At 41.7% G+C, this 16,252-nt stretch overlaps 1 protein-coding gene across 1 annotated transcript; it reads right to left on the reverse strand.

Moving 5' to 3' along the window:
- Positions 1-5,169: 5,169 nt before the first annotated feature.
- Positions 5,170-7,914, reverse strand: LOC131895876 (interferon-inducible GTPase 1-like). Its single transcript, XM_059246433.1, has one exon. It carries the CDS (start codon positions 7,906-7,908, stop codon positions 6,649-6,651), a length of 1,260 nt encoding a protein of 419 aa, XP_059102416.1. The 5' UTR covers positions 7,909-7,914; the 3' UTR covers positions 5,170-6,648.
- Between the last annotated feature and the right edge of the window lie 8,338 nt (positions 7,915-16,252).

Genomic DNA, 16,252 nt, shown 5'->3' on the forward strand with positions numbered 1-16,252 from the left:
TTAGATCACCTCTGAGGTGATCTGGAACCAAGGAAAGGTAAGTGTGCCACTCACCCATTCCCCAGCCTTCCTCTTACCTGGAGACAATCAAACACAGCAGGGAGTCATGTCAAGCAGGAACTCATTTATTATTAGGCAGTAAGCATCTTTTATAGCAGAAAGCCTCAGAACCCTAGGAGGGGTGGAAGGAACCAACCAATCATTTCAAAGTTCACCCAATATTCATTCCTTTGTCTATGAGCTGTTTATGTACTGACATCATCCTGTCTGATTTTTGTATCTAATCTCAGCATAAACAACTTGGGTTGCATCTGTTTAACTTCCTCTCAGCACCATCTTTTCGGCCCATGTCATCCTGTATGCCCCACACCAAGATCCATGTTCCACTCCACCATTTTATTATCCTGCATGAGGAAATCAGTAAACAACTCCCCTGGCTGCTGGAAGAGGTTGTGAAAGTATGCAGATGGGTCACAAGGAGTGTAAGACTTAAGTGCCTGGAAGGCCAGTTACAAGACCTATTGGAAATAAGCATGTTGTCCAATTTAGGCTTGTGTGACAGTGTTAACATATGGTTTTTGGCTCATGAGAACCTCAAGAGAAACAGCAATGTTGTACTGTATATTAAGACAAGCCTGAGCCTCAGCCTGGTCATCACAGGCAGCGCACCAGTTAAGGAAAACTGAAGGCTCCAACACAGCCTTCATCAAATGGTGCCAGTCATAGTAAGTCCGTAAGTGCATTGCTCATTGCCATAGGATTTGTTCAAAATATGGTGAGTCAGAACCTGATTCATAAGTGGCCTTATGGACCAAGGACAAGTCTGTAAGAGGGGTAGGTATCCATGGCTGGTTGGCTACATTGTGGCCAACATTAACTGGAAACACCATGGTGGGCATATATGGCACCATAGGTGGAATAGGCTGGGAGGTATCAGCTGGCTCAGCAGGTAAAAATTGAGGCAAATCACTCCATGGATGCTACAGTGATGAGGGTAGCCACTTGAGACATGGAGGGAGCAGAGAGACGGGCTGCCAATATAGGCTTTGGCATTGCCACAATCATTTCCTCTGTCTTTCCATCCTTTTCCTTTACTTTGCACCTATTCTCATTTGTCTCCTTGTCAGCAGAGGTAGAGGAAATATAAGTCATGGATGGAATGAAGGTGATAGATAAGTTGGTGTTACATTGTTCCTGGCAGTGCTTATTGTAGGCCTTAATTACCTTCTCAGTAGAGGAGGACTTTAAGCCAGCAATCATAGTTAATAAAACGGGCATGAAAAACAATTGGAGGGTTATTCCTGAGGCCACTTCCCTTTTTCTGTCCAGGAACAAAAGTCTCATCCAAAGATCAGGTTCCCACATGTTCTCTGAAGAGATCCATGGAGCAAGCTCCACAGCCTCCAACCAAAACCTTTCTGGTTCTGACGTTGTAGCCCAGAGCCCCTGGCTGGTTAGGAGGGACTTGAGGGCTCCAATACGGTCTTCTTTATGGTGAGGAAGGAAGTTTTCCATAGTGGTAGAAGATGTGATAGACAACAGAGACCATGGCTCTGTTTCCTGAGGGTCCAGCCCTTATATGGAAACACCAGGCAAGCCTGAACAAAAGTATGTGCCACCCTACTGTACAGACAGACTCACAAACAAGACAAACAAGAAGAAAGGGGGGTCCCAGTACTTACCTGCCAAAGGGACCAAAAGCACACAATGTAAAGAGGCCTAGTTACCAAAATACAACACTCAAGGGGGGCACTCAACTAGTGCCACACATGAGGAAAGGAAGACAACCAGAAGTGGCAGGGTCCTGTGCTGTTGGGAGAGGGAGCAAGTATGCACAGAGTCAATGATGCAGACTCTGGGAGGATGTTGAAACAACAAACTCAGTTTATTCAGGAAGAGCCAAGACTTATATACCCTGCACCCCATGCCAGGGGAAGGTTTGATGAACATGCATCTGCTGGTTGTGACATGGCTGCCTCTCATTGGTCCAGGTCATTTCCAATCATGTCTCAGTTGCTGTTGCTAAGGCTCTTAGGTAGACCCAGGTTGGCTTTCAGGAAGTATCTTATTACCAGGTTTCAGCCAGCTGGCCCTCAGGCCTGTTAGGGCTGAGTCTTTCCACACTTACCTTCCTCTGCTGCAGAAATCTTGGCATCTAAGTTGGCCACTGCCACAAGATTTCAAGACCCAAGGCCTAGCTATACCCTACCATTTCCAGCTTATTTTCTTCTACCTTATCAATGAGCTTTAAAGAGCTTAGTTACTGCCTTGTCCCTTTATTCCCTCATCACTGTGGGTCTGAAACCTTATCTTGTCGGCAACTAAGACTGATGTTATAATAGAGTCCTGTTTTACCAACTGTGGGTCTCTGAAGTATCACAAACGTGTGTGTGTGTGTGTGTGTGTGTGTGTGTGTGTGTGTGTGTATGTATGTGTGATATGTGCTATCCTGAGCCTTAAGAGTGAATATGAGCCTAAGTATTAGAGGCCATGGACCCTGAGCCCAAGACTTCCTCACTTCACAGAAACTCCAACCACATCTTCCCTAGCTGGAGTGATGCTGTGGTTTCCTGAGGACTATATACCTGGATGCTTTCCAAATAGCCCTGACTTGAACTGAGTCTTCAAAGGCTCAATTACGTTGTACTTAAAATCCTTTTCCTCTTTGTCTGAAATGTACTATCCATGTTCTTTATTAAAAGCAAGACTGAAGAAACCAACAATCCCAAATGAAGGGCAAAGCCTTCCTAATTGATCTGGGATTTATAATACTAGATGAACAATTGAAAATGAAAATGGGCCAGGCGGTGGTGGCACACGCCTTTAATCCCAGCACTCGGGAGGCAGAGCCAGGCGGATCTCTGTGAGTTCGAGGCCAGCCTGGGCTACCAAGTGAGTTCCAGGAAAGGCGCAAAGCTACACAGAGAAACCCTGTCTTGAAAAAAAAAATGAAAATGGGAAGAGCAAAATGTGGTAGATATATGGGTAATTGGAATAATCTAGTCAATACGATGGTAGCTTTGGCCAGGGAGGTTTGACATGACCATAATTAGACCTGGGTAACAGAGTCCGCAAGATTATGCAGTAGATTACAGCTGATATTTAGAAGGCCAACCCACCAGAGATATATATCTCTGAGGGAGGAGAAATTCACGAGGTAGGGTCTATGAGAAATACTGCCTTTTGAATAGCTGGCTGCTTCTACCTGTAATTCTCTTGTGTGATGCCATGGTCCCCTCTAAAACACCTATGGGACTTGTCCTACAACCTTAGCAGTGTATTCCTCATTTATCAGGCACCATTACTCCTATGTACTGATAGAAGGATTGCTTCTCCCTATGCTGGGTAATTTTCATGAATAAAATAGGTCTCATAGTCAAGTCTTTGTTCCATATTACAATAAAAAACTTAGAAGCCTGTTCTATAATTACTTACTGACAGGACAATTTGGCCAGACAAGGTATCAATGTATTTAAATCACAAGTGGGACTTCCACAGATAATACTCAAAGGTGGAATTACACTACATCTGGGTTTGTTGAATTAAAGCTCTTCAGAGGTTAAAGAGAACAAAATTGCCCTGAGCTCATCCTGCCAGCCAATAACAGGCCATGCATCCCTGCTTTGACCCCAAAACCTATTAATATTTTGTATATACTTTCACCTCAGTTTATTGATGCAAAGTTTTAGACTCAGTTACTAACTGTTTATGTTTAAGCCCTAAGATTTGTGTGAGTAACAGGAACAAGCTGTTAGCTGACTAACCATGTCTGGAAAGAAAAAGCTTTCTCACCCAGTTACCGTGGGAAGCAGACCCTGCAGATGGCCAGAGCAGCAGGGAAGTGCCCGGCCTCAGCCTTGAAAAAAATAGTTACTAGGCCCCCTCTTTGTTCTGAAACCACAGATAGGGTAGAAGACATATTTCTTGATTTTTTATGTCAGCTAACATTTGGCGAATATGCTGATGTGAATCAACACTGTAGACTTCCCCGTCGCCTTACACAGGTTGCCATGGTTACTGACTGATGCCACTTCCGAAGTGGTACCGCACTATCTGAGTCAGAAGAAAACAAGAAAATGGTGTTTTGCCTTTCCATTTTTACTGATCACAAACTTTTAGCTTATAAATTTAGTTACACTTAAGAAATATAGAATAGTACATGAATTCTTTGCTTCCTCCTAAGATTTCTCTTTGGTTTAGTTTCTCCTCTTTGTGACCTCTCTCTCTTTAAGAGATAAGCCAAAACTTTACAACCAGAGCTGCATCCCTGACCATAAAAAAAAAACTAACAAGATCTTGCTACATGTGTCTCTTATGGTATGTACAAAGACGGTTTTGTAACCCTGAGAAATAAATAACCTTGTAACCTTTCTATTGCCAGAGAGCTGCTGTAGTATATGTATATAATTGGTAGACATTTGAAACTAGAGCAAAATAATAAAGAGCATGACCAGAACAGCACATGTGTAAGTTTATTCTGTACCCCTCAGATAGAAAACCCTTAAGCTCAGTTTCACTATGCTGTGGACTTCTTCCTCCAACCATGGATATAACCTCGAGAGCTGTTCTCTCAGGTTACGTTATTTGGGAATAAGGAATCACCAGAGCGCTGTAATGAGAGGCATGAACCACATTGCCTCATGTGGAAGAGGAACTCTCAGCTGAAGAATTGCGTCCATCATATTGGCCTATTCAAATGTGCATGGGGCATTTTATTGATAAATGTGTAGGAGGACCCAGCCCACTGTGGTGAGTGCCATCCCTAGGAATGTGGTCCTGGGTTGTGTGAGAAAGCAGATTGGAAAAAGTCCTGGAGAGCAAGTCAGTAAGCAGTCTCTACTTCAGTTCCTACCTTCACTTCCCTTGATGGTGGACTGTAACCTGCCAGCCAATTAAATCCTTTCCTCTCTCGAGTTGATTTGGTTAGCATTTAATCACATAAACAGAAACAGACTAAGACAATGTACAAATTACTCCTTAGGGCCTAAGTATCTTGACAATGGCTACTTATGCTAAAACACCTCTGCTATTGTATAACTTTTCCTGGGAAGAGATGAAGAAAAGTCTATTTACCCCAGAGAGGAAGCCAATGACAAATTAAAGAAGAGATTCCACCCATGTCTGGTTTAATGAGTCAGTGAGTTTATTAGGGTTTTATTAGAACTTTTTATTGCCCTCTGTCCTCCCCTTAAGTAGACAAGCACATGAGGATAGCTTAGCAACCTGGGCTCTTCTTGGTTTGAGTTTTACATACACTCCTCTTCTGATGGTGCACTGGGCAATCTAGGACCTTCAACTGCAGGTATTATGCATGTAAATCCCCATTTTAAGACTGCACCTACCATCCTAGGACATTACCTACCCCTAGTTGTGCTGAATGTACACCTACTACAGACAATGGACAGGATTCTCTGTACCAACAACCCACCATTATCTAACCTTTTATGTCCAGTTTCTACTTAGATATGTCTGGGTGTAAGATTGAGGAGACTGATCATGTGGTCAGCCTCACTTCCATATGTCAGCACCCATTGTAAGGATAAGACCAGTCTTCGTCAACTCATTTTTGGTTCTTCAGATCCCTATTCAAAGCATCTATTGTGTTACATGATTTTGAGGGGAGATAAAAACAAATGTCTACTCACCCCATCTGAACAACCATGACAGACCAAAGAAACAATGTCTTCCATGTCTAGCTCATGAATAAGTGAGGTTATCAGGGTGAAGGTTACTTACAGGAGCATTGATCCAATGACAGCTGCATCACTGAAAAGCCCACCCCAGCGTGGCAATGATTCACCACAGCTGCAGCCATGCAGGCCCCTGCAGGATGTGCAAGCACCTCAGCTGGTATGAACTGCATTCCCACCCACCCTCAAAAATGCATACTACTTATATAACCTTGAGAATAGCTTCATAAACCCTTTGAATTTCTGAGATCTGTGATTTTCTTTCTGAGTCTTATTTTAGTTTATATTTAAAATGCATCTTGTTTGTGGTGTGCATGTTTACATGTGTGGGTATTTCAGACTAATGTTGGGCCTCCTTCTCATTAGCTTTCTACCTTTGTCATTAAGGCGGGGTCTCTCAACTGAACCTAAAACTTGCAGGTATACACACTCTAGCTAGCCAGCTTGGTCCATGGTTCCACTGTCTCTGCCTTCTGAGTGTAGAATTACAAGATAGCTGCCACACCCACTCAACACTTATGTGGGTTCTGGAAATTGAGCTCTGGTCCTCAAATGTACATACCAAGTGCTTTGTGCACTGAGTATAAAGTGCCCAGCTTCCAGAGTCTTTGTTAGGATGTTTTGATTAGGAGGAAGTAGCTACAAAACATCTATTCATATCTTGTGTGTGTGTGTGTGTGTGTGTGTGTGTGTGTGTGTGTGCTTGTACATGTGTGTCTGTTTGTGTGTGTGTGTATTCAAGTGTGCATGTGAAGTTGAAAAACAGAGAGGAAAGAATGAGAGAAAGTAGAGAGTTGAAGAGGTACTGATGATTGTCATGTTCTGACATATTAATATACATGACCCTTATGCTTAGGTTTTCTCATGGTGGTAATGGATTGGCCAGTGTAAAGAAAATATATTAGAGGAGGAATTTATCTGATGACTACCTGGTAATAACCATATCATATTGCCACAGTCAGTGGCTGTGGATAGGTTGAGTTTGAACTAGTTTTTTCAATGTCTCTCTAAGGAGAACTTTGGCATCTTCAGTCACTGTGTCAAGGAAAACCCGTTGAAAGTAAAAGATTTTCTCAATGTCAGGATCTATAACAAGGAGCTTATCATTATACAGTTTCTCTAAATATTGGACAAACTTTTCTTCTAGTGTTTCCCTATTCTTAGTTTCAAACAAATAAGGAGATTTAATGATTTTTTTCAGTTGTTCAACAGGCACTTGGGAATCCTTAGCAATGGATTCCAAGGATGTATCATCCACTCCAAAGAGGACTCGATAGTTGTTTAAACTTGCTGCCAGCTTCTCCTTGTTACACTCCTTGCCTGGTATATGAAGAACAGTGAACAATTCAAGTAAGGAGGTTTGTAAATAGATAATCTGCTGCATAGACTTGTGCTTTCTGTCAATGGCTGCCTCCGTGATATTAGGCAAGGAAAGTATAAAATTGTGACGCTTTTGATTAGGAAGATCCTGAATCAGGGTACCCATCAGAACTGGAAAATCATAGTCAGATAAATTGTGGTTGGAAATCAAGAAAATCTGTGGTGCATCCCTGTTATTGTCACAAAAAGAATTCACATAGGAGCTTCGGATCTGCTGCAGGATATTGTCTCTGTCAAAGGCACATGGTTTACATTTCTTTTCATTTTGTAAATCCATGTCCACCTTGGTTCTCACAAAGTAGTAATTCTTTCCCATAAATCTGATTGCTTTGGCAAGGTCTAGTTCAAGTTTTGTAAAACGTGTGGCAGAAACAATAACAAAGAAGTCATATTCTTGGAATTTCACTTTCTCCAGATAATCTTTTGGTGGAAATTTCATAGTTCCAATGCCAGGCAGGTCCCATAAAGTCATATTTTTAATTTTGGGGTGTTTGTATGGCATTCTCTTCATAGTTGTCTCTACTACCCCAACTTTAGCTGAACCTTTCTCATCATCTCTAACCCCCCTCAGGGCATTGATGAAGCTGGACTTCCCTGCTCCAGACTCTCCTGTCACAGCAATGTTTATTGGGGTGTTATCAATATTTTTTAATGCATCACTGACTACAGAGTGTGCCCCCTGAATGTTTCCTCTTTTCAGATGAAATTCTATTAAATGAATGGTTTCCTGAGAAATAATTTTGTTTTCTGTCTTAATCTTCTTAAAATATTTAGTGAAGCTGGACTCCAAATCTCCACTGTCTTCATCCTTGGATGTATTAGAGAAGAACTGACCCATGGCTGTGTTGAAGAAAGGGCCCTGAAAGAAGGAAGGGAGAGTGAGTTGCATGAGACTGAAGAGGCCTCTGTGCTTAGCACTGTGTTCTCTGTGCCGCAGCCTCAGTTATGTTTTGATGTTAACTAGTTCCCATATGTGTTGTGCTGATTACATTTGGTCAACAAGAGATGAACTAGAGTCCTTTTGGAGAAGAAAATCTCAGTTGAGGAATTGCCCCCATCAGATTATACTGGGGAATGCTTATGGGACATTTTCTTGATTGAGGATTGATGTAGGAGTTGGTTCTGGGTAGTTAAGAAAGCATGCTCAAACTATGGGGAGCAAGCCAGTGAGCAGCATTCTCCCATTGTTCCTGCCTCTACTCCTGTAGAGTTTCTGCCCTGACTTCCCTCAGTGATGGACTCTGAGCACAATGTGTAAGTCAAAAAAAAAAAAAAAAAAAAAACACTTGTTTTCTTTTCAAAAAGCCTTTGGTCATGGTGTTTATAAAAGCAATAGAAAGCAAACTAGAACAAATTTCTACTAGCTCTCAATTAAAGCTTTAATTATGGAAAAATTAAAATGTAAGTAAGGGAAAATAATATAAAAATCTGCCTGAGTCCTTTAGCCAGCATTAACAACTATAAAAATATGAGCAACTGTGTTGCTTCTAGCCTGACTGGAGTATTCTATGTTAAATCCAAGATATCTAGTTTCTCAAGCTGAAAAATAAATAATAATGAATGATAATTGACATCAGTGTTTAATCAATACCAAATCTCTAATGATTATACAAATCTTTTTTGTCTGTTTACTTACTTACTTAGTTAGTTAGTTTTTTTGTTCTTCAAGACATAGTTGCTCTGTGTAACAGTCCTAGCTCTCCTGGAACTTATTTTGTAGACCAGGCCAAATGCTGGGAATAAAGGCGTGTGACAACCACTACCCTTTGTCTGTTTTATTTTTGTTTCCAAAAGATGTCAGTAAGTCCAGCTATTGTATTTTGTTGAAATAATTCTTAATTTGCTTAGGTTTACTTTCCTTCTGTCTTTTTCATTACTTGGAACTAATCTCCATAGGAATATGAACTTGCAATAATCCAAAACTTTTTACTCTTAAAGTCTGTGTTAAAAATCCATTGATTCACTACAATATCTTTGTGTCCACAAGCCATCATTTAGATTCACTGTTTTCTTTTAAATCTTTTACTTTATGAAAGCAATCTAACTGTGCACTAGAGATGTAGGTCAGTTGGTAGAGAGAGCTTTCCCATCATGAACAAGGTCTTGGGTTCAATCCCCAGCACCTCACCACATGCAGGTGCTTGTGGATCCCTGTAGTTCTGGTTTTCAGGGAGTAGAGGTAAAAGGGACAATTACTTCCAGGTCATCCTTGGCACATAGTGAGTTAGAGGCTAGCCTACGCTACTTGAGACCCTGTTTCAAAAAAAAAAAAAAAAGAGTATCAACAGCAAATCCCCACTGTCAACTCTGGAGCCTCCTCTTCCTGTCTCACCCATATCAAATCAATTGACAGACTTAATCTCTGTTTCCAAATCCAATCACAATTATCATTCTTCATATATTATCTTCCTCAAGACCTCCTCAATTGCAACTTAGATTATGTCATCAACATTACTATATTTCCTATGATTGTTCTTGCAACAATATAAATTGTAGTGGTATTTGCTCTGCCCATGACCTTGGGCTATACAGCCCAAAGGAGGTGGTACTTCCTGCCTTTCCCTTTTAAAAAAAAAATGGGTAACAGAATTTATTAAGATATAAATTGAGGAAATACACTCACAGAACAGAATGGAGTAAACAGCTGAAGTTGTCCTCTGATCTGACCAGGAGTGAATCCACCTGGCAGGCAGGAACAGGGAGAAGGAGCATGTGACCCTTCTCCAACTCCTTATAAGAGGTCACACACAATGTCAGGAAGCAACTCCTCCTTTGGGCTATATGATAAAAAAAAAATAGATATGAAACTTTAGACACACAAATATAGGATATATGATAGAATATTTTCTTTAATTTTGCCAAATAAAAATAGACTAAATATTGTAACTATAATTCGTGCTTGATAAGTGTTTGTTATATATAATTTTACTATATTAAAGCTAAAACTGCCAGGCGGTGGTGGCACATGTCTTTAATCCCCGCACTTGGGAGGCAGAGCCAGGTGGATCTCTGTGAGTTCGAGGCCAACCTGGGCTACAGAGTGAGCTCCAGGAAAGGCACAAAGCTACACAGAGAAACCCTGTCTTGAAAAACCAAAAAAAAAAAAAGCTAAAACCTTTCTTTTTTCTTTCTTTTTGATTAGATAGAAAAGGGGGATATCTTTCTGTACACTGTGAATATGTGTTGTTCCCATTAGTTAATAAATAAGCTGCTTTGGCCTATGGTAAAGCAGCTTAGAGGCAGGCAGGAAATCCAAGGAGAGAGACAGGAAAGAGAAAGGCAGAGTCTGGAGAGATGCCAGCCAGCTGCCAAAGGAGCAACATGTAATGGGACACAGATAAAGCCACTGAGCATGTGGCAATACATAGATTAATAGTTATGGGTTAATTTAAGTTATAAGAGCCAGCTAGCAAGAAGCCTGCCATAGGCCATACAGTTTGCAAATAGTATTAAACCTCTGAATAATTATTTTATAAGTGGCTGTAGGACTGTGGGGCCAGATGGGACCGGAGAAAACTTTCGACTGCAATGAATGATCAGCCAGAGTTGTCCTATTGACACTGAAGCCATGTCATGTCAAGTCAACTCTGAGAGGCACCAATAGGATCCCCAGTTCCCCCAGAGAAAGTTCATTACAAACACAGTGTACATGCTCCATACAACATAGCTTTGAATATAGTTTTTTCACTTCTGGGCTCTCTCGTGTCTGAATCCCAGTCACCCTGGTTGTCTTCTCATCTCAGGACTTTGTACTTAGTGACTGCTTCCTTTCCTTGTTACTCTCCCCCAACAGCCAATTGGTAATTAACTTAATCACCTTTCTCTAGGTTCTGCTTCAGGTAGGCAGGATTCAGGATTTATACTCCCATTGGGATGTAAATTTGTTTCTGCCTCTACCACTGACCGTTCTTTCATTATGCATCAGTTTCTTCACAGCACTTGCTGCCACATAATGTGTGATCTGTCTAGGGTCATTTGCTGTCCGCCTCACACAGTATAATGAACCTCAGGCAGCAGAATGTGCCTTTGTCTTGCTCAGTTCTTCATCACCAGCACACGGGTGTACGGTGGGTTACCATCAGGCAATGAATGAAGGCTATGAGGAAACACTAGATGTTTCTTCTGAACATTTGAGCCTGTTCTGTAGTTCTAACTGGTGTGTATGAAATTGAAATCCTACTAAATTAATAGTTGATGCTAAGAGTCGGACAAGAGCACAATAACAGTCCAATACAAAACAGAAATATCCTAGAATCATACTGTGATGAGCACAAGCACGCACAGACGCACTGAACATGCAGCCCCTGTCCAATCCACAGGACAAATGGGGACAGCTGTGCAGGAAACCAGAGCTGCAGAACACTGTTTAACTTGACTGTAGACACAGGCCAGGAAGGGGTGGGGAAAGAGAATGTCCTAAAAGGGAAGCTAGACCTGCTTAAATAAACACCATAGTCAGATTGAAGGGACAGTCACCCGCAGGGCACAGACAGACATCCCTGCAGCACACAGGCTCTTCTGTCTTTTCGGTTCCCTCTCATTCTTTCAGTTCTAGCTCCTGGATTTGTGGCGCAGACTCCAGTGTGATAGTTCTTTGCAAGGTCTGCTCACTGAATGTGAACATAGGAAATGAGTAGGGTGTAACACAGCCATTGTTACAAAAGGAAGCCTGCCTAAGTGACAGCTGTCACCACATCCTGACATAGCTCATGTTCTCACAGATGGAGAGAAGATTCTTAGCACTCCTGCTTTACAATAAAGAAAACCAAAGTGAAGAAGATTCTTCAGGCACAGATTTCCACAGCCACCTACAGCAGAAACAGCCTGCAGAGAGACCTCTTCTCCACAGACCAGAGGCCTTGGGATGCAGGAATTAAATAACTGACCCTGAACTAGACGGCAAGATGAGAGTGAGATACAGCAACCTCATGCACACTGCAGAGATATTCCATTACCTGAAGCCTCCATTGACAGCCATTTTAGGAAGAGGAATAAGAGGCAAGCCAAAACAATTGGATACGTTTACCAAAAACAATATTCAGATCATTTCCTTTAGGTCTATCTCAGCTTGAAGGACTGGCAAAGACCATCGGTAAGCCTGCGCAGTCCAGCTCCCACCAAAACACTCCAGCATCCAAGCTGAGGATCCCTCTCTCAGAGCACCTTCCTAAGTGACTTGTTACCTATCAGCTCTTCAGAGAAAAGAGATGGTGAGGGTTAAAGTTAAATATGAATGCTCTGGTCTACTTACCAGAAAATTCTGTGTCCAGTGTATGCACTCACTGCAGTTCAGCTGTAGGAACTACTGTCCACTGCGCTCCAGGCTCTTCACATGAACCCACCCCTGCTTCCTCTGTGGAAAGGAGCAGGTTCATGTCAGTTCAGCAAAACTTAACACATTCTTCCGGGCTCTGCCCCCTCCCTTCTCAGTGTGTTTTTGCCAATCATGGAGGACCATCTAGTTGCTTTTCAGAATCACCTGCATTTCCAAGAAGAGGAAAGTGAAATAGAATGAACAGCTGTTCTTCATTCTATCAACACTTCGTTTCTTGGCATAAAAAGCTGGGCGGTCCTAAAATAACAATGTTATTTTAGGAACAGGGCTTGGAAAATGAAGGGGAACACAGAGAAGGAGCTTACTGGCTAGACTCGAATACAACCCTTGAAAGACAATTTTCCTGGTCCCTGACTCCACAAATGCAGCGTGAACTGAAGTCACACAACACATCGTCTGGGGTCCTGTGCAGATGCCAGTTTTAGTCTCACCCAAGACACAACCCATTTGACCCCCTCTGACTACAACCTTATTTCTTCACAATTGTGGATTCATGTTCCTTAATTCTTGTCCTTCTCAACTCCCCTCTTAATGCAGGGATTTGGTCTGGCTTGGGATTGACAGGTCTTACACATGCTGTCCTAACCACTGTGAGTTTATGTGGAGCTGTCCTGCGGTGTCCAGAAGACACTGATTCCTTGTGATCATCCACCAGCTCTGGCCCCTACAGTCTTGTCACCCTTTCTTCCACAGCCATCCCTGTGCCTTTGGAAGTAGAAATATGTATATTCCATTTAGTTCTGGATATTTATCAGTGTCTTATTCTATGCATCTTGGCCAGTTGTGGATATCCGTACTGATTTTCATCTACTGCAAATATGAGCTTCAATGATAGGGGTTAAGCAATAGCCTAACCTATGGGTGTAATGGAAAATCATTAAATATTATGTCCATTTAGCATAACCATGGTAGTAGGTTCTCACTAGGGTGTATGACCCATATAGCCTTAGGCTATTGTCTAGATATGGTACCAAATATGGGTTTCATATTGTGGAGTAATATTAAATCCAATCAGGAAGTAGTTCATTACTACCATGACATTCTTCTCACTGTAACATTGGTGGATATATCTTATCTGGTCAGTCATTATTATAACTCACAGAGTTCACACCTGGATTTGATAAATGTTTCATTTTCTCCTCTGCTAGTGTGGCTAGAACATTCTAGCACTATGAAAGATAACCACTATGGATGGATCTTCTGCATCTGTATTAGTTTGATTTTTCCATGTTCTATAACTCAGGAATGTGGTGTTTTCACTAACAGGATCCCACTATCAATATCTGGAAGGTAACCAAGGGCACTGACAATGGCCTGTAATTACCAGGGTCATCACTGGCCAACAAGTCAAAAAATCTAAGTAATTCTTGTGTCTGTCTGGGAGCCTGCAGAGGTTTCCTAGTGAGATCTGAGCTTGCTTTACCAACAGAGCTGCATAAGAGGATGATTGGACCATGGGACTGGGTACCAGGTGTTTGGAAAGGTCTACACTTGGTTGTATCTAGCAAAGGGAAGGTTTTTCACCTCATCCCTTGGCATTGTTATAAAAAGCCCTTTTGAGTAAAGTTCTGGGCCATTGTGTATTGACCAAGGTCCTCCCAAAGCTATCCTGTGTTTCTGTCTCTCTTCTTCTTTGCTAGGCCTATCATTCTATCTACAAGTTCCTTATTCCTATCTCTTCCTCACAGGAACTCTTTAAAAAGGTGGGAACAGGCCTCCCACAAGTCTGGGCTTTTGATTTGTTACCTTGTGGTGCCTAGCAGGGACACTGTTGCCCCAGTAGATGGCAACTCCATCTTCTTTTTTATATGTGTATAGATATAATTTAGGAAGCCTCTACATTTGGAGGTTACATATGATATTTTGAAAATCCTTTAGTGTGGTATTGTATTCCCCCAAATATTGTGCATGCTAATAAACTTATCTGGGGTCAAAGACAGAGCAGCCACAATATTAAACATAAAGGATAGGCAGTGGTAGCACACGCCTTTAATCCTAGCATTCCAGAGGCAGAAATCCATGTGTTCAAGGATACAGACAGGCATGGTGACTCATCACGCCTTTAATCCCAGAAAGCAAGCCTTTAATCCCAGGGAGTGGTGGTAGAAAGCAGAAAGGTATATAAGGCGTGAGTACCAGAAACTAGAAGCATTTGGATGGTTAAGCATTTGGCTTGGTTAAGCTTCAGGCTTTCGAGCAGCAGTTCAGCTGAGACCCATTGGGATGAGGACACAGAAGCTTCCAGTCTGAGCAAACAAGACCAGCTGAGGCCAACAAGTTGGCCAGGTGAGGTTAGCTGTGGCTTGTTCTGTATCTCTGATCTTCCAGCTTCACCCTAATAGCTGGCTCACAGGTTTGATTTTATTAATAAGAACTTTTAAGAATCATGCTACACTTTAGTGTTATTTATCCCTTCTACTTTCACTCCCCTCCCCTATTCTCACCTCCCAGCTCAATTTAACCCGTCTTTGTCCATATTTCTCTTTTAAATCTCATTTTCCCTCTCTTGCAAGTCTCACTCCATGGCACCATAGTGTTTCAAAACCCCTGTGGGTATTCCAAATGAAACACACATATCTGAAAGGTTGAAGCTAAGGTCTACACATGAGAGGGATTAAATGATGTTTGTCTTTCTGAGTCTTTCTTACCTCACTCAGAATGATTGTATTCATCTCCAGCCAAATCCCCATAAGTTTCATAGTTTCCATTTTGCTTAACAGATGAACAATATTCTATTCTGTAAAGCTGCACATTTTCCTTATCCATTCATCAGTTGATGGGCATCTAGATTGTTTCCATTTCTTGGCCATTGTGAATAGAGCAGGAATGATTGAAGAGCAAGTAGCTCAAAAGTAGGAATAAAGGCATTTGGGAATATTCCCAGGAGTAGTACTGCTGGATCATGTAGTAAATCTATGTTCCCTTTTTTGTGGAGCTTCCATACAATTTATCTTAGTAACTGCCCCAGTTGACCCTCCCACCATCAGGGACTGAGTGTTCTCCTCTCCCCACATCCACAGCAGCATTTGCTGCTACTTGTATTTTTGTTTCTAGCCACTCTGACTGGGGTGAGGCGAAATCTCAAAGTAGTTTTGACTTGTGTGTCCTTGATGGATAAAAATGTTGAACATTGCGGGGCAATGATGGAACTCCCTTTAATCCCAGCACTTGCCAGACAGATGCAGGTAGATCTCTGTGAGTTCGAGGCCAGCCTGATCTACAAAGCAAGTTCCAGGAGAACTAAAACTGTTACAGAGAGAAACCCTGTCTCAAAAAAAAAGAATGTTTATTTTTCAGGCATTTGCATGTCATCTTTTGAGAACTTTCTGTTTAGATTATGCTCCATTTTTAGATTGTGTTGTTTGTTTTCTTGATGTTTAGTATTTATTTACAGATTCCAAATACTAAGCCCTCATCCAGAACATAGCTGGTAAACATTTTTCCCATTCTATAAGATTTCCTCCTCACTCAAGTGATAGTGACTTTTAAAAATATTATGAGACAGCATCTTCCTTTGTATCTCATGTAGGTCCAGTATCCCTGTAGTACTATGTAGTCCACACTGGCCTTGAGCTCCGAGTGATTCTCCTGCCTCAGCCTCCTGACTGTTGAGATTACAGTTGTGAATCACCATGCCTTGACTGACTCAGAAACATACTTTTTGATCTTGTGAGCAAATCTACAGCTTATTGGCATTGTGTGTACATTAAACAGTCCCCTGTGGGTGGAAATTGAGAGGGTGTAAAGTGTCTAGTCTAACTCATTTCAATTTCTTTGAGTTCCCATGAGAAATCATACAGAGCTCACGTATAGCAGCTGTTATTAGGAACTCCAGTTCATTCTAAGC

Source organism: Peromyscus eremicus, chromosome 19 (assembly GCF_949786415.1).
Source record: "Peromyscus eremicus chromosome 19, PerEre_H2_v1, whole genome shotgun sequence".
In the NCBI taxonomy this organism is placed as follows: domain Eukaryota; kingdom Metazoa; phylum Chordata; class Mammalia; order Rodentia; family Cricetidae; genus Peromyscus; species Peromyscus eremicus.

Bases quoted from the DNA above. Each gene is read 5' to 3' on its own strand.
- LOC131895876 (XM_059246433.1), bottom strand. From the start codon at position 7,908: ATGGGTCAGTTCTTCTCTAATACATCCAAGGATGAAGACAGTGGAGAT.